Source organism: Microtus pennsylvanicus, chromosome 2, assembly GCF_037038515.1.
Source record: "Microtus pennsylvanicus isolate mMicPen1 chromosome 2, mMicPen1.hap1, whole genome shotgun sequence".
NCBI classification, from domain to species: Eukaryota; Metazoa; Chordata; class Mammalia; order Rodentia; family Cricetidae; genus Microtus; species Microtus pennsylvanicus.
Genome location: NC_134580.1, coordinates 132,590,040 through 132,612,689, shown reverse-complemented (window position 1 = coordinate 132,612,689; position 22,650 = coordinate 132,590,040). Strand labels below are relative to the sequence as shown.

General features: G+C 43.9%; 1 protein-coding gene across 2 annotated transcripts in view; it reads right to left on the bottom strand.

The window, feature by feature from the left end:
• Rpn2 (ribophorin II) overlaps positions 1-22,650 on the bottom strand; it is a 42,994-nt gene that overhangs the window by 19,604 nt on the left and 740 nt on the right. For both annotated transcript variants that reach the window (XM_075962819.1, XM_075962820.1), the window contains exons 2-9: positions 20,402-20,595; positions 15,320-15,415; positions 14,175-14,350; positions 8,165-8,240; positions 6,657-6,791; positions 4,505-4,681; positions 2,810-2,931; positions 1,010-1,115 (exon numbers count right to left, since the gene is read on the bottom strand). In XM_075962819.1, coding sequence (XP_075818934.1) covers positions 1,010-1,115; positions 2,810-2,931; positions 4,505-4,681; positions 6,657-6,791; positions 8,165-8,240; positions 14,175-14,350; positions 15,320-15,415; positions 20,402-20,595 — 1,082 coding nt within the window. The remainder of the gene's footprint in view (positions 1-1,009; positions 1,116-2,809; positions 2,932-4,504; positions 4,682-6,656; positions 6,792-8,164; positions 8,241-14,174; positions 14,351-15,319; positions 15,416-20,401; positions 20,596-22,650) is intronic.

The window sequence follows — 22,650 nt, the reverse complement described above, 5'->3', positions numbered from 1 at the left end:
AATAATTCTGAGAAAAAAACTGAAGCTCACAACTAAGGCTTACTGTTTAGAACTTACACTACACCTGACAGCCAGTAAGGGGAGAAGACTGATAGACAACCTGCAACAGATGTATGATTCATAAAACCTAGCTGCCCAATGACCATGAGAACAGCGCTCAACTTCACATCAAATCAAAGAAAAACACATCATAAAAATAGATGACACCAACGTTGGTGAGACTACAGAGCAACTGGCAACATATAACAAAGGACTCTCGGAAGGAGAAAGGAAAATGAAGGCAGGGAAAGAGACAGAGGTGTGAGCTGAGCAATGCAGCTGGAAAGGAGGAGAAAGGCGAGGCTGCGAGGAAAGCAGGAGCTCCTCTGTAATGCAGAATGCGGCAAGTAAGGTTTCTTAAAGGAAACCAATAAGAAAATAATCTGGAATTTAAAGGTTCAAGTTATACAGTAAATTAATTTCTACCCAAACTGTGAGTGGATCAGATTGGCTGTCTCATGACCCAAAGGTCACACATGAGGCAGTGACTGGAGTTTCAGGAAACATCTTCCATTCTGCCAAACTTCAAACAAGTCTACCAGGTAAGGAGGTCCTGCTTTTGAAAAAGTCAAACATTCTTGCTGCCTATTCTTCCTATTTAAAAAGAATGCCAAAGGTGTCTAGCTGAGGATATCTTCAAAGGCAAAATCAGGATGACAGGAGGTCTAAGTGAGATCATAGCATCTGTAACACCCAGAAGCTCATTACACAAGCTCCACTGTACAAACAAACGAAGGGGAGAGGGCAGTTCATTATTCTTATAGTAGATTTCCAATACATAAATAGAGATGGAATAAAAGGAAGAAATCTAAAGAGTGTGCAGCCCTTGCTTAAAATCCCAGGGCAGAGGCAGGAGGATCAAGAGGTCAAGGCCACCTTAGCCTGGGCACAAAGGAAGTCAGTACACCATATGCCTTGGTCATCTCAGACATATTAATATGGCAGCAGGGATGACATGAGAAGCACCTACCTCTGCAGTGTTCGCAATGTAGCGGCTGTCACCTTCAACTCTGACAGAGAAGTCATAGTAGCCACTGGCAAGTTTAACATTCTTGAAGTTTAGCTCAAAAACATCCCTGTTGGGAATGACAGGAAGGTTAACAAGAGCTCAAGAGAAGTCCTGAATATATCACATTGGCTACAAAGTATCTTCCTGTCACAGTCCAGGGCCACTCCCCTCCTTGTTGCCTCCCTGTACCACTCAGCAGTCTCCAGCTCCGCCACAAAAGAATGTGGAAAAGGTAAAAACCACCCAGGATAGCCCATCTCCTAATGAGTGTGGAAAAGGTAAAAACCACCCAGGATAGCCCATCTCCTAATGAATGTGGAAAAGGTAAAAACCACCCAGGATAGCCCATCTCCTAATGTACAGTGTTCTTTGCTTCCCCTCCCAGGTCCGCAAAGGCCAGCCCTGTAGTGCCTTCCTGTATGGTAATGTGCTACTGGCACCACTGCCAGTCTGATTTCAACTGCTCTCTGCTGTCAATCATTTCCCAGTGGTGGGGTAGAATCCAGGGCCCAGGGCATGCCGCACAGTGCTCTACCACTCAGCCTCTGGTACGCTGCTCAACAAAACCACTCACACCAGTCTGCCCTAGGGAAAAGTTCACTTGATCATTTGAGGTCTAGTGGGGAAACCTTTACTGCTGTGGAAAAAATATGTTCTCACCAATATCCCATCCCAACCTCCATATGGCAGTAATTCATTGATACTAAATAAGGTTTTATATAGAAACCAAGTCTTAACTTTTGAGAAATACACATATCAAAAATAGCCACTAAAATTATTGGAGACAAATATTTAATCCCGTGGGGCAATTATTCATGACACACAGTTACAGACTCTCATTCAGTTTTTAAAATGTACCCATGGGGCTGAAGAGATGACCTCGTTGTTCTTGCGGAGGACCTGGATTCAATCCCCAACACTCACATGATGGCTCAAAACCATCTGTAACTCTAGTTCTAGGTGATCTGATGCCCTCTTCTGACCTCTGTGGATATCAGGTTAGCATGTAGTACACATATACATACATAAACAAAGCACACATACATAGAATAAGATGAATCTAAGAATTTAAGTAATAAAATACTTATATTCATAGCCAAAAGACTGACAAAAAGAACTATAAAGTGTGGAGGTGGTTATCTCTAGCTAGTAAAATTATGGTAGAGGATTTATGTTTTCTGATTTTTCTAAAATGAAGTATTCATCTATCAGACAAAAATATTACATTTAAAAGTAGGAATATACTTGACAAGACAGAGTTCACTAGAGAGACAAGGACAGAACTATTATTAGGGCAAAATGGCCTGGTTTATTTTATATATATATATATATTTTTTTTTTTTTGGTTTTTCAAGACAGGGTTTCTCTGTGGCTTTGGAGCCTGTCCTGGAACTAGCTCTTGTAGACCAGGCTGGTCTCGAACTCACAGAGATCTGCCTGCCTCTGCCTCCCAAGTGCTGGGATTAAAGGTGTGCGCCACCACCGCCCGGCTAAAATGGCCTGGTTTAGAAATCTCTTTCAAATGCTCTCCTCTAGGATTTATCATATTAGGCAAATGTGGTTTATGACCCTCATGAAACTGTTTTGCTTGTTTGTTTGGTTTTTCGAGACAGGGTTTCTCTGTGTAACAACCCTGGCTGTCCTAGAACTCTTTGTAGACCAGGTGTCCTAACCCCTATGAATCAATTACACTGGTTGAAAGTTAACTGTCCAAAGCACAGAGCTTGGTGCCCTGCACAGATCTTCCTTTCCCAGACTTACCCTGCAAGTATGAAGGGCATCTTAGGCAGGATAGTAGTAGCTCTGGAAGCCACTGACTTAGCATGCTCCAGCTTAACCGTAGCTTGAGTCAGAGGCTGAGACAAAACATTGCTGACTTGCAACTAGAAAGTCAAACAAAACAAACCACAAGTGAATAGAACAAAGACCGAGAAAGTAGAAATTTGGTCTCTGGGGCACTTTATCTACAGGAAACCAGCTCTGCAGAACAAGCACCTTTCTTCAGGGATGTGCACTGACTTTGATCTGCTGCCTACCAGAGACAGGACAGATTACAGAATGCTGCAGCTGGGGATGAACTCTGCCCAGCCATCTCAGAGGAGGAAACAGGAGACTGTGCATGAGCATGAGTGTGGCTGGTTCTACTCATTTGTTTTCACGCTACAGGGCCTGTGTGTGCTAGGCAAGACCTCTACCACCAAGTCACATCCCTAGACTCTGCACTGCCCAGTTTGTTCCTGAATCATCACTTCACGGCCCAAGCAAGCTTTGAACTTGTATCCTTCTGCTGGAGCTTCCCAAGATTACACCACACTACTAGCTTTTACAGCTGCATTTCTTTTTTACTTAAGAGACAATGTCTCTATGTAACTCGGGCTACTCTGGACTAGGGAACACTCCTTCCTAAGCCTGGCAAATACACCATCCTCAATTTAATGTTTATTGTTTTTAAACCCTTGTTCTATCAACTCTACTATAACATCCTAAAACAAAAAACTCCACCAAAATTATAAGAAAAAAATATGTTGGGGAAAAAGTTAGGGTGTGACTTATTTACTGTTTGTGTCTGCGTGCGTGTCTGCATGTGTAGGCGTGTATATGCACCTGCATATACATATTTGGAAGTCTTAGGAGGACAATGGACCTCTTCTATTGCTCGCCACATTATTCCTTTGAGACAAGGTCTGTCACTGAACCTAGATCTTGTCATTTTTCAGCTAGCAAGCCTCAGTGATACTTGTCTCCCTAGCCATTCCTCACTGCTAGTGATTACTAGTGCATATGATCATACCTGGCTTTCTGCATGGGTGTTAGGAATCTGAACTTAGGTCCTCATGCTTGCAGAGCAAATATTCTTACCCAATGAGTCATTTTTATGGACCCATTATTTTTTTTAAAATCTCCTGTATGTTAAATCCTAGGTCTCCCACCAACTGTCTAAGGCAGACAATATAATCCCTAATTTATAGGTTAAAAAAAGAAAACTGAAAAGGTAAGAAATTGAAGAGGTTATGGACTGCCAAAGGCCACATGGTCAATAAAGGGTAAGGACAGAATTCAACATTCCAGTGTTGAGTGTTCATGCACATATCCAGCTTTAGAGTTAATACTTTCCCTACTGTGTTCTCTTAATTCCACCATGAACTCAATAGTATTATGCTAATGAGGTTATTTCTCAGCCTGCTCTTAGTTGGAAAGACACAATTTGTACCGAGGGAGACAGACAATTTTGAATACGGGGCACCTTCTCGGGTTATCAAAATCAAACTTATAGGGCAGATAGAACTCCAACACTGATACAGACAGAATGCTGACCACAGAGATCTGAGTTTATCAGTGTTTACAAACAATAGCAACGAATGCTTCATTTGAGGCTGTAATTGGCTCTATACCACATCTCAAAATCTTGCACTAGAAATAGCATGAGAATGGCAATGTTGGACAGGGAGGTCATACCCGAAGGATGGCCTGTTCCTGAGTGTCAGAAGCAGAGCCCTCAGGCACAACCACCACTGGCATGTGGTAGCGATTCTGGGACAATGCAGCAGCAGCAGAGGCCACGCTGAAGGCTTCTGAGAGAGACTCAAAGCTCTTCTTGCTGAAGATGGTGTTCATTAGCTGGATGACCTGATCCTGAGAGCAAAGGAAAGACAGCTCAGCTCCCCTGTGCAGGAATTAGAGCCCCCCCCCCCAACCCCAGCAGTATTCCTTGTGTGTTAGTACATCCAGCACTAATCCAAATGGCAGACTGCAGGGAGCAAAATGCTGCATTTAAACTTAAAAATTCAATCTTCTATTATAAACGGAAACTCACTCATTTATTTGTTAATCTCTAGTCACAGGTTAGTATAGAAATGCAAACTACTCCAGCTAACTACTGAGCTATAGAAGTGGAGCCTAAAATGCACATAACAGTAACCGTTTGTTAAATACCAGGCCATGGTAGCTGCTTTGCATGCACTACCTCAAATCATGACAAAGCCTTGACAGACTGCAGCTATAAATGCTTTCTAAATAAGGAAACTGAGGTTAAACACAAGTTATAGCACAGAAGGGAGGGACGAAGGGAAGGAAGGAAAACTGTCCCAAAGCCCTGCCACAGAAATTCTGTTCTTCCCTACTCCCATAACCCTTTCAGCTAGACTATCTTCCTTCCTAACCTCTCTTTGAGAATAAAATGGTCCAATTCTGTATTCATAAGGGCAAAGTATATGGTCAAAGTGTGTACTAGAAAGAAACTAAAATCTAAGTCTCCATTAAGACCTCATGGGCTACATAAAAGAGAAAAATGAAAAGCAATTTTAAAACAAGCGGCCCTAAAAGGCATGATTACAATTCTGGAGGCTGTTTGCTCAGGAGGAAACATCTTCTACTTCAATCAGTTTTGTTCTTTAAAATCTACCATCTAACAAGAAAGCTGCCTTCTTCCTGACCGTGTTATTCACAGTCGCCATGACATAATTTTCTGTAATTGTACCAATTACATTTTTCCGTCAGTAGGCTATTGACATGTTAAAATGGGTGACTATTCACCAAAATTGTTATATCAAAAGCAGTGACAGCAAAATTACTCTAGCCAAATACCTGGTTAGTAATAGCTTGGGAATAAAACAAGAAAAAGTTTAAGTTGTGTATGTAGAGAGTCAGCAGTCCACCTGTGTCAAGGTATACAGGATATCCCCAAATCATTTCTACCAGAAAACCCTGAATTCCTCATGTTCACCCTGACAGAAGTGAAAAGGGAGCCCCATAGCTTGAGCTTCTATGCTTAGAAAGAAGGAATGGACACAATAAGAATGCAGGAATATGAACAAATTATTAGAAAATTAATTCAAGCTGCCCAAGATAGATGTTATTTGCTGGTTACATAGTATTACATAATATTTGCATAATGCATAAAAATGTGAGTCTTAGCTTTAAATTCAAACCTTTCTTCTAAAAATCTCAGTATCAGAACTTGTATTTTATGTACATTAGACCAAAGGTTAGTAACCTCTCACACACAGGAGACAGAGAAGCTCTACTTAAAGATATTATCACACATATTCTAAGTAAAACCATTCAAGATAAGAAGCTCTTTAAAACAAACATCCCCCACCCCACCCCCACCCAAATAAAACTCATTTTTACAGTATCTGGAAGACACACACATTTCTCAGGGAAACAGCACAAAAAACTACATCCAGCAGCTGAGATTATCTGAATTAGCTGTTGCTAAGGATGAAGGGGAGAGGGGAGAACAGGCAATTCTGAGGTCCGGGGTACTTCCTGGGGGCCAGCAAAGAGGAAAGCACACATGAGACGACAGAAAGGGCTGTCAGGAGGAAGGAGAGTAAACCAGGGTGACACACTTGACCTTGCCCTGCTTAACAGCATGCAAGTGCCTCAGGCCAACAGGTGTGACAATGCATTATGTGCCCACCACACGGACTGTCAGCTTTTTAGTACAGGCATTACACCTTTCTACTTCTCATTCTTAAAACCTAACCTAAATTGTGAATAACAACACCCTGAGGTATGAAGCAGCCCTCTCTGGAAACAACCATCCTTGAAAGATAAACTCAACAATGCCTTTGTGTTACACGCTTGAGAATCATCAGACAGGTACCTCCTTTATGGATGGTTCAGTCCCCACATGATCCATGAGCTTGTAGGTGGCAGCAACAAACAACGCTGTGGTTTCCAGTCCTTCCTCAAACTGGAGATACATGCCCCCTAGTTCATCCAAGCGAGCAACAAGGTCCTGTCATAAAAAAATGGAGGCATATTGGAACACAGAGATGGTAGAAACAAGATACAAAAAGTACTGTCACCCCAGAGCTGGCCTTTCAGAGAAATCTCACTAAACCCAAAGACCATCATAACCACTTAGTACTTTCTACAGAAGGGCAGACAGGCAGTCTCTGGCAGCTCTGGTAGTAAGCCTCCTGTAGGCCCTGTGTTCCTGCCAAAGCCTAAGAGCCAGGGTACTGAAGCAGCCACCAGTTTGGGAAGAACAGTGATCCTGGCTGCAGTAATGCCAGGAAGCATCACAACACAGATGGTGATGTGGGAGTGATTTCTTTCTAATCTGTTGCTTTCATTGGTTAATTAAATAAAGAAACTGCCTAGGCCCATTTGATAGGCCAACCCTTAGGGGGGTGGAGTAAACAGAACAGAATGCTGGGAGAAAGAAGGTGAGTCAAGGAGTCGCCATGATTCTCTCACTCCAGACAGACGCAGGTTAAGATCTTTCCTAGTAAGCCAGCTCGTGGAGCTACACAGATTACTAGAAATGGGTTAGATTGATATGTAAGAGCTAGCCAATAAGAAACTGGAACTAATGGGCCAGGCAGTGTTTAAAAGAATACAGTTTCCGTGTAATTATTTCGGGTAAAGCTAGCCGTGCAGGCGGCCGGGTGCCGGGGACACAGCCTCGCCGCTCCTATTACAACAAGATGGAGCCATGGCTGCCCATGTGGATAGCACCTATGAAGTAGAGCACTTTTCTTCAGTCAATGCTCCTGCGGAGCAGAATGAGGCCATTACTGTGCCCGTGAAGCACACAGCAATGACACTGCCAGAAGTGCCCGTCATCACTGGTCATACAGCTCTTGAGGGTGGCCCAAGGAACAGAATATCCTGTGTAATAGTAAAAACTGCAGTGAGCCAGGGATGGCAGCATACACTTAAAATCCTCGCTCAGAAAGATGCCAACTTTAAGACCAATAGGGGTTATATAATCCGACCGCCTCAAACAAAAAACCCACCCATTTATCCATAGGCAGCTAGTTAATACACAGGTTCTTTTAACCTTACCGGCTCCTGCAACCATCATACGGGAAAACTGAGGCTTAGAGTATCAAATACCTTACCGACAATTACAAAGCCATAGGTGGCAGAGAGAAGCATTTGAGTTTTAGATTTATTGATTCCACAATCTAATATTGGCCTAACAAATATTCTCTAGGACATATTGCTTAAATATAAAAAACACAAACATGTTGGACTTAACAGTCATGGATGTAAAAGATATAGTGCTGGCTAAAAGAAACCAGTCATGTCTGCTTGCAAGACTGTTTTAAAGGGTGTCAAAGACAGGAGCTCAGAGACTTGTTTGGGGAAGCAGATTTATACCTCAATCTCCTCCACAATGTTCCTCAGGTCAGCCTGCTGTGACAGGTGGGATGCTGTCTGCAGAGCCTGGACCGTTCTGCAAGGTAAAGAAAGAGTAGAGCACTGAGACTAAGATTTAATTAACTGTACAGAAACATGCCCGAAGGCATTCTCTACCTTGTACAGGATATTATGGTAGGCTGAAATTGGCTGCTTGCCAATCGTCTTTCTTTCTTTTTCTTTTTTTTTTTTTTTTTGGTTTTTCGAGATAGGGTTTCTCTGTAGCTTTGGAGCCTGTCCTGGAACTCCCTTGGTAGACCAGGCTGGCCTCGAACTCACAGAGATCCGCCTGCCTCTGCCTCCCAAGTGCTGGGATTACAGGCGTGCGCCACCACCGCCCGGCTCCAATCGTCTTTCTTACTCAAGACTAAAGAAGTATCATGTGGTCGATGTTTGTAACTTGTTGGGCAGAAATTGGAGCAACGTTCCTAAAACTAGACTAAAGTACATAAAGAAAAGACTCGGTTAACATGTGCTCAATAGTTACCACTGTGCTACCAGCATCACAAGATCCGCAAGTAATATTCCCTCGGCCACTCAGGAGAGAAAAGGGACAGGCTTTGTCTTAAACAAGTCTTACTTATTTTCTTTTAACCATTTATTTAGTTTTCTATGTATAAAACCTTATGAATACATATATAATAGACAATTCTTTTTTTTTTTTTAAAGATTCATTTATTTATTTTGTACACAGTGTTCAGCCTCCATGTATGCCTGCAGGCCAGAAGAGGGCACCAGATCTCATTACAGATGGTTGTGAGCCACCATGTGGGTGCTGGGAATTGAACTCAGGACCTCTGGAAGAGCAGCCAGTGCCCTTAACCTCTGAGCCACCTCTCCAGCCCCTAATAGACAATTCTTATGAACAAAGATTTTATACTATCAAAATGAATCATCATTTACTCAACTTTAAAATTTTTATTATTTAATTTTTGGAGACGGGTCTTATGTAGCCCAGGCTGGCTTCAAACTTGCTGATGGAACCTTAAACTCCTGGTCTTCCTGCCTCTACTTCCTGAGTGCTGAGATCACAGGCGTATACCACTAGACCTGCTCTATGCTTGGAACTGAACCCAGGACCTTATGCATGCTCTGAAAGCATCCTATCACTAAACTCTCAAAAGTGCTGCTCAAAGTTCAAAACAAAGTGAATGCAGGGGTACTTACTATAGTCACAATGTCTAACCACTGTCTCTGTTTATATGCAGAACATTTCCTTGAGTTCCAAATGAAGTTCCAGAGCACTAAGCAGCTCCTTTCCATGGTGCTCCCCATTCCAGCACCACACTTCTCTAGACATACCTGTTTTGGATATTCTCACAACAGGCAGCTTGTTGGGAAGGTGGTGAGTATCAGTTTCAGAATCTTGTGTAGACCAAGCGAGCATTCTACCACTGGGATATAGTCCCTAACACATGATCTTTTAGTTTTAGCTTTTAAGGCTCATCCATATTGTGGCATTTATCAGCATTTCATTCTGTTTTACTCATATATTCTTATCATTTTAAGAGTATATTTTATAAGATAAAGCTTTTGCGGGTATGTTGGCACATACCTTTAATCTTAGCACTTAGGAGGTAGAGGCAGGCGGATCTCTGAGAGTTTGAGGCCAGCCTGGTCTACAGAGTGTTTCAAGGACTATATAGAAAGACTCAGTCACACAAACACACACACACACCAAAAAAAAAAAAAAAAAACAAAACAAAAAACAACCCAAAAAACCCTTTTCCTCTGATTTCCATTTCCACATGTGTACCACAGGGCATGTGCCTGCCTATACATACACAAACACACAAACACACCCCTAAATAACAACAACCAAACATTTTAAGGTGGAACCTGACTATTTTACACATGTGATATTTTTATTAGATTTTTTTCTGTTAATGCAGATAGTCTGGTTGGAGAGTACAAATACTTCTTTGGGTAAAATGAGGGAAGCTGAGGCCCCCTGGTGGTCAAATGGTCTGCTGCTTCAGCACAGAATAGGTAATTCCTAAGAGATACCTGAGTCTGTGTAAACCACCACCTATCAAGCCAGTATCAGGTAATGCAGAGCAAGGATCTGTCTACTTATGTTGAGATCATACACTTTACATTCCCTCCATGGAAAGCTAATTCCAGTAAGATGACAAGTTGGAAGACAGAAGAGTCACAATTTAAGGAGATAAGCCCCGTGAGCATTTAACGACTCCTACAGGACACTCGTCATTGTAATGCACTTGAGAAAATGAAACCTGAATTTCCAAACAAAATAAAAATTCCCCATCTGCCCAAGATAAATGCCAGCTCAAAAACAGCTGCTAAGATAGTCAAAAAAGGACATCATTTTTCTCTTCTTTGAAGTTTATAATAAAGTCAATCACTGGTTTCATTACTTATCCCCAGTTAGCAACCACCTTCCCTCTGGAACACTGCACTCTAGCACGGAGAAAGCCAACTCTGTCCTGCTCACATACAGCAGATGACTCAGAGAAATGAGTTTAAAGATCTTGGTTCAGGTCCTTCATTCAGACCAACACTTCTGGCTTTTCAAGACAAACTTAAGAAGAGACACTTCCTAGAACAACTCCACTTACTCACAAAGGCCAAACACAGACAGAACTAATTTACACCGGACTTTATTGACTCGAACAAATCAGTTTCAATAAAATTAAAAGCATCCTGCCAATCTAACCTTCAGGATAACCCTACAAGACGAAGGCTGTTGTCAGATGGGAGAGCATCTGAGGTTGCAGGAGAGGAGGCATTAAGCTTGTTGCCACAGAAGTACTGCACAGACAACACAGACTTACACGGTTCTATCCAACTCACAGCACGTGCCCTTTCTCACAGCCCCACAAAAGTATAGTTCAGTCTTCATTAATTCTTTATTGGTCACACCCAGGGTGTCAGACTCGGGAACCATGTAAGCACAGCAGCTTAGGAAGTTAGTACAGTTCAAGCAAGGAAGCACCTCATTCCCCAAGAACAAAATGCTGTATGCCCAAGGAGAGCTCAGCGCTAGGCTCTGCATACACAGCATCTCTACAACACACCCCATGGTGTAAAGATTGTTGGCATCATTGTACGATGGAACTCAAAGGATGTTATTAACTGGTCCAAAGTCCCATAGCAAGGAGGAACATACCCAGTGCTCAAAGCCAAATGTGTCTGATTCCAAAGCAGCCTAGCTTTCCTGTGCATCTTCCTATTGTGAGAAGTTTCTTTTCCCTCCCTCCATCCCTCCCTTCCTTCGTTTTTGTTTTCCGAGACAAGGTTTCTCTGTAGCTTTGGAGCCTGTCCTGGAACTAGCTCTTGTAGACCAGGTTGGCTTCAAACTCACAGAGATCTACCTGCCTCTGCCTCCCAAGTGCTGGAATTAAATCTTTTTCTTTTGAGACAGGGTTTCACTATGTAATTCTAGCTAGTCTGAACTCAGAGATCTGCCTGCCTCTACCTTATCTCTTGAGTGTCCCCCTTTAGCTGGCAGGAAATGGGAAGTTTTTGTTTTTGTTTTTAAAGATGGTAGTATGATAGAGACATTATAACATATGGTACTAACTGTGGATGCAACCCACCAAAAGGGATTATAAATAGAGACAAAAACAAGTAATCTGTCAGACAGGGCAGTACGTACTTTTAGTCCATCACTCTGGAGGCAGAAGCAGGCAGATCTCTATGAGTTGTATGCCAGCCTGGTCTACATAGCAAATTCCAGGACAGCCAGGACTATGTAGAGACCCTGTCTCAAAAAACAGAAACAAAACAAAAGCAATAAATAAATAAAAGGAACCCAAGTGGTCTAAAATAAAAGATATCTAAGAGCCAGCACCAGGCAAATTATGCACAAAAGCATCCGTGTAAGAGACATTTCAGCCCTCAAGTCACTACTGACCTTGTAATATGAGCAGGGACTGAAATAACAATGAGAACATCAAGTGACTGATCGTTCCCTTAACAAAGCTTCAAGTTTAGAAACAATCTGATTGTTGCTTCCCAACTCACAAAATTCTGGGAATGAACCTGCCTTTTTGTTGGTGTGTACATGCATGTGCATGCCCTGGCATGTATGTGCAGGTTGGAGGACAACTTGTAGGAGCTGGTTCTCTCCTTGCACCATGTGATTTCCTTGAACCAAACTCAGGTTCGTAGTGTAAGGGCAAACAGATGTACTTGGGAGCCGCTCCAAGGGACTGGTTTGGTTTGATTTTTATGGTAGTAGGCCTTATGTATGGTAGGTAAGTGGTTTACCACTGCTCTTCATTTCCAGCCCCTAACCCCACAGTTCGGAAAGGAGGAACCGGCACCATCAACCTGCTGCTAAAGCATTAACAGGTGTCTCAGTGAGGTTCCAATTGCTATGCTGCAACACCATGGCCGAAAGTGACTTGAGGAGGAAAGAGTTTATTTGGTTACACTTCTGTATCATCATACTTCATCATCAAAGAAAGCCAAGGCAAGAACTCAGAGCAAGAACCTGGAGGCAGGAGCTGAGGCAGGATCACCACATACTGGCTTGCTCTCCATGGTTTGCTCAGCCTGCTTTCTTATAGATCCCAGGACCACCCAACCCAGAGATGGTACCACCCACAAGGGGCTGGGCCCTCCCCTACCAATCACTAATAAAATACACTACAAATTTTCCTACAATCTGATCTTATGGAGGTATTTTCTCAATTGAGATCCCTCCTCTCAGATGACAAAAACTTGTGTCAAGTTGATATAAAACTAGCCAGTACAGCCAAGCAGTGGTGGTGCAAGCCTTTTAATCCCGGCACTTTGGAGGCAGAGGCAAGCGGATCTCTGTAAATTCAAGGCCAGAATGGTCTACAGAGTGAATTCCAGGACAGCCAGGGCTATACAGAAAAACCCTGTCTTTAAAAAAACAAACAAACAAAAAAATCAAAAACAAAAAAACTAGCCAGTATGACAGAGCTCCAGGTGTTCCACATCAGAGGTTACAATTAAATGGAGGCTCTCTCTCGCGCGCTCGCTCTCTCTCTCTCTCTCTCTCTCTCTCTCTCTCTCTCTCTCTCTCTCACACACACACACACACACACACACACACGTGGGGTAAAATCATTCTATAAAGTGGTTTTTCTTCACTTATGCCCTTTGCATAGGACCAGAGTCTAATTTCTAGACTATGTTATCCCCTGAGAATCTGTGTGCCCAATAGTCACTGACTGATCCTCATAACTCCAAGGGATCCAGTAAGGCCCCGATCTTCACAGAACCCCTAGTGCCCACATCCCAACAGCCCTGGTCAAGCCTCACCAGAAACTGCATGTAGCTCACTGGCCTCATTGTCCTGTGATAATCAACCCTTGCTCCAGACCCTTACCTCTCTATGATGGGTGGCTTACACTGCCTCAGCCTTTGCCTTCTGCCTGAAGAGCTTGAAGATATTGTCTGTGAAAGATCCACAAGGCCAAGGACCAGACCCTTCTGCCTTAATTCAAGCGCCAGTCACCGGGGATAGGGAGATGCCATGCAAGCCTGAGGACCTGAGGTCAGACTCCTAGCACATATGAAGAAGCTGGACGCAGCAGTGTCTGCGTCCCCAGCACTAGCAGGAGGATCTGTGGAGCTCATTAGCCAGCCTGTCTCAAAAAACAAAGTAGAATGCCAGGAAGGGTAGCACATGCCTTTAATTCCAGCATTCAGGAAGCAGAGGCAGGCAGATCTCTGTGAGCTCAAGGTCAGCCTAGGCTGCATAGGAAGTTCCAGGACAGCCAGGGCTGCATAGAGACCCTGCCTCAAATAAAAAACAAAAATGAAAAAAGGTAGAAAGTGACTGAGGAAGACACCTGGTATTACCTCTGGCCTCCGATGCAAACCCACGCATCAACATAATGGTGTCTGCCACATCTACCAGAGCACCTGGCACACAGCAGATGTCCAGAAATGTGTGCTGCAGCAATGAATGAACCCTCTCAGGTTAGTCACCAACACAAATGACGCTCAGGTGTTCCAACAGACAACTTACGCCAGCACAGTCTCCTCCTTGCTGAGACGAGCAGTAAGGGCACCAAGGACTTCATGGGATGCCAAGGGAAGGCCAAAGCCACTGAGCGCTGCAACTGCATGGTAGATCTGGGCAACAGAGGAGTCTTCACTGACTGCTGCCAGAAGCAGATCTTTGGTCTCATTTGAAACAGATATCTGAGGAAGGAACGCAGACACAGAGCTAGCGCAGGTTCTGGCACTTTGTGAAAGGCATACCGACAATAGTACAAGTGTGGCTGTCAAAGCCATGACCACCAAGTACCCCTGAATTAAATGTTCACAGAGTTAATACTACCTCTGTTCTGGGTGGGTTTTTGTCAACTTAACACAAGCTAGAGTTACTTGGGCAGACAGAACCTCAACTAAGAAAATGCCTCAATAAAACTGGCATGTAGGCAAGTCTGCAGAACATTTTTTTGATTAAAAATTGATGTGGGGGCCGGGCATTGGTAGCGCACGCCTTTAATCCCAGCACTCGGGAGGCAGAGGCAGGCGGATCTCTGTGAGTTCGAGACCAGCCTGGTCTACAGAGCTAGTTCCAGGACAGGCTCCAAAGCCAGAGAGAAACCCTGTCTCGAAAAAAAAAAAATTGATGTGGGAGGGCCCAGACTATTGTAGGTGGTGTCACCTCTGGGGCAGGTGGTCCTAAGGTTTATAAGAGAGCAGGCTGAGCAAGTCATGAAAATCTCAAGGTCTCCTGGAGGAGATGAGAACTGTAAGAAAAAGCAATCTAAAAGCCACTATAGCGAATCCTTAAAGGGAAAAACATTTTTTTAAAATATTTATTTATTTATTTATTATGTATACAATATTCTGTCTGTATGCCTGAAGGCCAGAAGAGGGCGCCAGACCTCTTTACAGGTGGTTGTGAGCCACCATGTGGTTGCTGGGAATTGAACTCAGGACTTTTGGAAGAGCAGGCAATGCTCTTAACCACTGAGCCATCTCTCCAGCCCCGGAAAAACATTTTCTTACAGGAATAAAAATCATGTTCCAACCTACACCAACAACTCCTAAATTTTAAAAATTATATTAACAATCTGACATTATGTTCCCTCTAAAAATGCACCTTATTACATATAAATAAACAAACAAATAAAAGGCAGTATAGGAACCTGGGCTCACCTCACAGCCTGAGAGGACCTGGCTCGACTGGGCAGCATAGAAGAGGGAATCCACGTTGCTGGGGTCGAGGTTAGACTTGATGAAGGTACATGCTTTCTAAACAGGGAAGGTCAGAGGTAAGTGGTGACATAATGCAATAACAAGAAAAAGTGCTTATGGGAATAAATAAAATTCTAAACCATCTATGGAGGTTTACAGTGTGGATTATTTGAGATATAATTGTTTTTCAACAGTTATTTTTCACAGGACACTATTGCCCCAAACTGCTGACTTCTTCACACAGGGAACAGCAGGCCTGAGATGGGGGACACCATTTAACAAGTGACCCGTGACCTGTATGTGCTGGGTGTCAGAGAGCTCTTCCTTCTGATGAGCACAGGCCCTTCACATACACCATAATTCTCTCTGTTAGCAGAAAAAGTAACTGGGATGTGAGTAGATAAGTGGTCTGTCAAAGGGCAGAGTCAGAGTGTCCCGACACCAGGTGTTTTCAGTGCCATGTCTCCAAAGCCAAGTGAGACAACCAATCTAAAGTGACTTAAGGCCTTCTCTTTTTCACCCGCCTTCCTGGCTCAAGCACAGCATCCCCATGTATCCCACCACCCAGACCAGACCCTGGGGAACTGCTGTTGGCTAGTCTCTTCCCTCCATAGCTACCCAGTCTACTTCTTTTCCTATCTTCAACCGACCCCTGGCTTGTCTCTACCCTAGGGCAGGTCCTCGTCAACCCTCCCCTGACTGTTGTAGTCCTTTTTTACCTGCCTCAAGGCATGCGATCTATTCCATACACAGTAAGGCTAAACTCTATGAAATACAAAGTACCCATGTTACATTACTATTAAAGGCTTCCATGGTTCCCATCACTCCCAGAAAAGATCCAAAGTTGCTAACATAGCATACAATGTCTGAGTGGCATCCCGCCCCTTGCTGTGGCAGCTTCATCAGGACGGCCCACCCCAGGCCCCAGAATCTTATTCTCTTCTCCTGCACTTTCCAGCTGAACTGTTTCCTTGCTCTTGGCGATTTCTGCCTGGCACCTTTTTCTTATCTTCTGTCTGCTAAATGAGATCTTCCCTTCGCCTCTGCTCAGATGCACCTGTTTCATAGAGCCATTGTTTATACTCATCCCATGATAGATTACAGCCCCCACTTTGCCCTGTGCTTCCCAAAGCACTGGCTACAGGTACTCAGTGCTGGTTGCCTGAGAACGCTGCGCTTAACACAGCAAGTGAGCACAAAACAAAATTCTAGTCACTTCTGTTCTGCTGAACTACAAGGGAGAAAAGTTACACAGATAAACATTTATTCTAAATGAGATATTATAAAAATAATGGTGGCACATGCCATTAATCCAAGTAATTGGAAGGCAGGAATAGGCTGTGAGTTTGAGGCCAGTTTGGTCTACACAGTAAATTCTAGGATAGTCAGGGCTATGTAGAGAAACCCTGTCTCAAAAAATAACAACCGCCCCCCGCCCCCCAGCTATTCAAAATTTTTAGCTGATCCAGTCAAAAGTGGGTGTGTCATTTGGTACTGGGGGGTGTTGCTCAGATATACAATATTTGCCTAGCATGCACAAGACCTGGAAATTTGACCCCTAAAAATCACAGAAAAGCCAGGCAGTGGTGGCACATGCCTTTAATCCCAGCTATTGGGAGGCAGAGGCAGGAGGATCTTTGTGAGTTCAAGGCTAGACTAGGCTATAGAGCTAGTTCCAGGATAGCCAGGGCTGTTACACAGAGAAACCTTGTTTCAAAAAAAAAAAAAAAGAAAAGAAAACAAAAAACCAACAACAACAACAACAACAACAACAAAACCACAGAAGGAACCTCTGGGAAATGAAATAGGGAGGAGTAGGTGAGCCGTGAAACCAAGCCCCTAGGCTACATTGTGTCATGTGTCACTGCAGGGCTACCTCACTCAGAACAAAAACAAACAAACAAAAACAATGTTTTAAAAAAAATGTTAGGAAAAAGCTTAAGATCCTTCAAACAAAGGAGCATCAACTTGAGTGCAGCACGAAAGAACCAGAGGGAAGGCAGGGCGGTGGTGGCACACACCTTTAATCCCAGTTTACAGGAGGCAGAGGCAGGAGGATCTCTGTGAGTTCGAGGCCAGCCAGGTCTACAGCAAGTTCCAGGACAGGCTCCATGGCTACAGAGAAACCCTGTCTCAGAAAACCAAAATCAAACTGAACAAACAAAAGAGCTGGGGGTGGGGGTGGAAGAAACCAAGTACTCCACGGTGTATAAACTGGGGTCTGAAAAGGAAACTGGTTACTCCATGAAGGGAACTGCTTTCCACACACAGCAAAGACTCTAAGAAGTGCTCTGCTGCCCTCTGGTGCTTTAACCATGAAAAGACAGCAACAGGTCCTCACAGTGCTTAGGTACCTTCTTCCCCAGCACTTCGAATGAGAGTCACAGTGCCTCTAGGGGATTTAAAGGACCCCCTGCATGGACATTTTTACGGTCTTAAGTTCATAGAGAAGTAAGCAGCTCAATTGAGGTTGTTCCTAATTGGGAGAAATGGCCTTCAAATCCAGATAGCCTGGCTACATCCCTACCGGAAGAGGCTGCTAAAATGGAGTATATTCAGCACTAGTCTTCCTCGATGCTTACAAGGACAAATCAAGGGCAAGAATGTTCAGGGGCTTCATGACGTGGGCAGCACAGCTTTAACAGCAGCAGGAGTGGGGAATAATAAACCACGCTCTGGACCTTCCATGAGTGCTGCTCTCTCCAGCCCAGGGCTGAGGCTTCAGCTCGCTCTTCTAGGGACTACTTGGCTCTAACTGTAGCTGTTCTCCACATTCCAGACATTACCACTCCATACACATCCTCACCTCAGCTTCTGTGCCCTTTGGTAAAACCCCAAGGGTCTCAACATTCAACCTAAATTTCATGTGGAGCTCCAAATCATGCCACAGCTCAGAAGGCACTGTGAGTGCCTCACTCCTCTACAAGCCTCAAACACAAATCTGATGATTCACAATGTTTCTGCCCTTGGCATGCCAATCCGACTAAAATCTGACATTAGTCCAACTTAATTTGTTACACTTTACAATACAAAACCTCCACTAGTTGTCACTGACTCTTGAAAGAAAGCAAAAAGCAAGCCAACAGCATAAATCATGAGCATTTGTGTGGCAACACCTTATCATATAATACTTTCAGTATTTGTGATGTAGCAAAGTATCTCAAAGTGTTGGGAGGCCTTGCTGGTCAGAGTTTGAAGTCTATCACAGCCTGGCAGTTTTCTCCAAAGTTAGATGACACGGAGACTCCCTCCCTATAGTGAGACTTCCTGTTCTCTACCTGCCTTTATGTGGAGATTGTCCCTGGGTCCAAAGGACTGATCTTATCTGAAAGCTGTCTCTAAGCCTGGATGCCTGATTTATCTCTAGCGTGACCCTATGCTATAGGACCCTGCTGCCACATATGAAGCTTTATGATAGGAGCGTGTCACTTGATGCAAATTAGGGTTTGTCCCTAGGCTTACCAATTCTATATATTCCCTATACTCAGGAATAAAGCTGGGCAGATTCACCTAACTCATCGGGGCTGTCTCTGTCACATCCACAGCCGTCCAAACTCTGCTCCCTGCTTCTGCTCTCTCCACCCTCATGGACCAATAATCCCGAAGAAGAAGCAGAAGCACATCAAAGCATCCTGACAATCAAGGATGCTTACTATAATGAATAGTAGTACTACGGTCAGCGAGATGGCTCAGCTAGCGAAGCTTCATGTTGCCACGCTTAACAAACTGAGCTTGATCTTTGTCATAAACAACCTGTAGGAATTGGTTTTCTCCCTCCACCATGTGAGTTCTGAGAGCTGAGCTCGCTCAGGTCACCAGCTCTGGCAGCAGGTACCTTTTACTCAATGAGCCATTTTACTACATAAATGGGTGGTTTCCAAATCCTAAATCTATGGTAATTTCTTATGAAGTCATAGAAAACAAGAAATATGCAGGGAAAATGCCTTAGCCTAACTACCCATGATTTTGTAATGGCCACACACCCCTTAGCTGTTCCTTGTTGTGGAATATTAGTTCAAGATGTGCTCCAAGTGTTTCATCTGTGGAACATTTGTTTAATGATACAAAGACGTGTGGCATTCTTTTATGCGGCTTTTGGTTAACTCTGTAAAGCTGTGTTACTCTGCTTGCTTAAAACACCTGATTAGTCTAATAAAGAGCTGAATAGCCAATAACTTGGCAGGAAAGATGATAGGCGGAGCTGTCAGGCAGAGAGAATAAATAGGAGGAGAAATCTAGGCTCAAGAGAAGAGGGAAGAAGGGGAAAAGGAGAAGGCGCGGATGATCCCAGGGGCCAGTCCCTAGCCACAGAACCAGCCATGGAGTAAGAAGGGAAGAAAGGTATATAGGATAGAGAAAGGTAAAAGCCCAGAGGCAAAAAGTAGATGGGATAATTTAAGAAAAGCTGGCTAAAAACAAGCCAAGCTAAGGCTGGGCATTCATAAGTAAGAATAAGTCTCTGTATTTATTTGGGAACTGGGTGGTGGGCCTTCAAAAGTAAAAAGTAAAACAACAATAGTTCCTAAATCCAGAAAACACTTCCACTGAACTGTATTCTGCTCAAAAAAAGTAGAATATGTCCAAATTGCCTGACACAATGACCGTCACTGAATAATGCAGGTGAGTCCTCCACCTTGAGCTCCTTTAGGAGTTGTTAGCACCTAGCACTTTACAAGCACATGTTATGGGGCTGGGGAGATGGCTCAGTGGCTAAGAAGCACACAAACCAAATACAAGCTGTATTGAACAGTTTCACAGAGTTCTGGTAGATTGCAGAGGCTCTGACTCACTTTCCTCCTTTCCCTTAGAAACACCCAGCTGGGGGCTGGAGAGATGGTTCACTGGTTCAGGGCACTGGCTGCTCTTCAGAGGACCTGAATTCAATCCCCAGCAACTGCATGATGGCTCACAACCTTCTATAATGGGACCTGATGCCCTCTTCTGGCAAGCAGGCATATAAGCAGATAGAGCACTCATTTAAAAAAAGAAAGGAAGAAAGATTAGGCTCTCCTAAAACACTGAACAGAAGAAAGGCAGCATTACCTTGACATCTGGCACTTGTGCCCCAAGGCTGTTGAGTCCCACGATGGAGTAGAAGGCAGACTCCAGATTTGTGAAAGGGCGCTCCAATGAGGCTTTCAGTCTCTCCACATCATGCTTGGTGAGGTAGTGGGTAGGTGTCAGAGCCTGGGTGCTGGCTATGATTGTCAGGGCCAACAGGAAGACAGCGCTTGAACCTTTGAGGAAAACGGCTATTAAGTACATGCCACATTACCCTGGGTCCCAGTCCCAACAATGATGCACTAAGGTCTGGGAGCCCAACCCTGTGGGAATGATGACCTACATCTTCGACTACCAAGACAGTCTTTCCTACAAGCTCCAGGAATCTGAAGAACAAGACCACACCATTCACAAGTAAAACTTCCCAGGACAGAACAGATCCTGAATCCTTAAATAGTGTTTCCTTCTCAACCAAACTCCTCCCCAGCCACTCCAACAGCTGTCTCTTTCCAGCCTGTTCCTTAAGGAGCCATGTTCCTACCCAACACACTTTTTATGTTCTCCTCAATTTCAGCTTTGTCTAACGTGTCCTTTCAGGTTTCAGCTTCAGTATCGTTAGGATGAGTTCTGCCCCAGTACAATGAAGAGCCTAGCCTCTGGGTTACAAGGAAACCAGCCAAGGCCTCAGCTCTCAGGCACAGAGATGACAAGTGTCACCCCTGGGCTTGTTAGGAGTTAAGGGAGAAAGGTTCTAGAATAATGACTGGCCTATAAAGAGCACTCTGTACAGTATCAGCTGCTGCTTCCATGACTGTGCTTGCTGGTGTAGCTACTCAGCAAAGGTGCACGTCTTTAGTCCCAGCACCCAGGATGCACAGAGACAGGTGGATCTCTGAGTTTGAGACCAGCCTGGTTTACAAAGCAAGTTCCAGGACAATCAGGACTACGTGGAGAAACCCTGTCTCATGACAAAATAATAAGAAGAATGAGAATATAAGGGCTGATTTCTCTGCTAAACTGTAAGCTCTAGGCCCCTAGAGCAGGAGGCGGCTAAAAACTATTTCTCATGTTTATTTCAGTATTTCCAAGTCTTACAGACTGCCAGGTATGGTATGCACTGAGTAAATATTTAACAAATAAATGGAAAGAAAACACAGTCCTATCTGTGATCCCCCAGGGGACAAGGAAGAAATTGTAGGAATGGCATCTTTCTTTCATTAAAAATAAAAATTGAGGGAACCTTGTGAATAGGCTGTCATGAAACATGAAAGAGTGAACTGCCTGTCACCAGAGTTAAAAGCATTAAAAGACAATTACAAGAGAAACCCTGTCTCGAAAAAAACCAAAAAAAAAGAAAAAAAAAGACAATTACAAGACTAACATCGATGGCCGTAAATGCTTTGCCTATAGCTCAAGTTTAATTTGAATTAGAATCCTTTAAAGGCATTGCTTTCCAAGGAAGAAAACAGAGGATTACAGTAGCTTACACGTGGCCGGTCTTGGTTGGACTCAACCCAGTCAACACTACAGAGTTCACATTCCACTTAAAAAAATTAAACTGGGGGTGGGGGGAGGTGAGAGGAAAACTTGGGAGTCAGTTCTCTCCTTCTACACAGTGTTCCATCTGAAGCTCCAGCTCCTCGGGTCATCTTATCAATCCCTTATCAACCGGGCTCAATGACAAGAACCTTGGCCCCCCTACACCCTGACAGTCCCCTACTTTTTTCCTTCTTTTTGAGAACGTTGACAGGATAATACATAACTCACAGAGAATTCCTCCTCTAGGAACAGGAGTTTCATTTAAGTCTTGGTGTGCTTGCTAACCTAAATGTGAAGGCGCTTTAAAAAACGAGAAGCCAGTATGTGCAGAGGTAATGGCTTCGGTCGCTGGGTCTGGCGTGTAGTCCCCCTCAGCCCCAACGCTGAACTGAAAAGAACGAAGCGCTCTATCACGTGCAGTATCCAGCAATATATGGAGGATCCTCTGTGTATCATGAACTTGTTTTTCTCTCAGTGCTGGGGCCTGAACCCCAGCTCCCTGGACCCTGCCCAAAGACGCATAACTGAGACTCAAACTGGACACAGTTTCGATACAAATTCTGACTTTAACCACTTGACTACCAAATCGAAGAGTGAAATGGCAAGTTTTGTTCACTGTGTTCCGGGATTCCAACTACTCCTCAGCCAGGGGGAATAGCCAGATACACCCAAATGGTGATTCTGAAAAAGACGATACTAAGATCCAAGCTACTGCGTCCATTCCCACCTACCCGCACTGTTAAAAGCAAGCA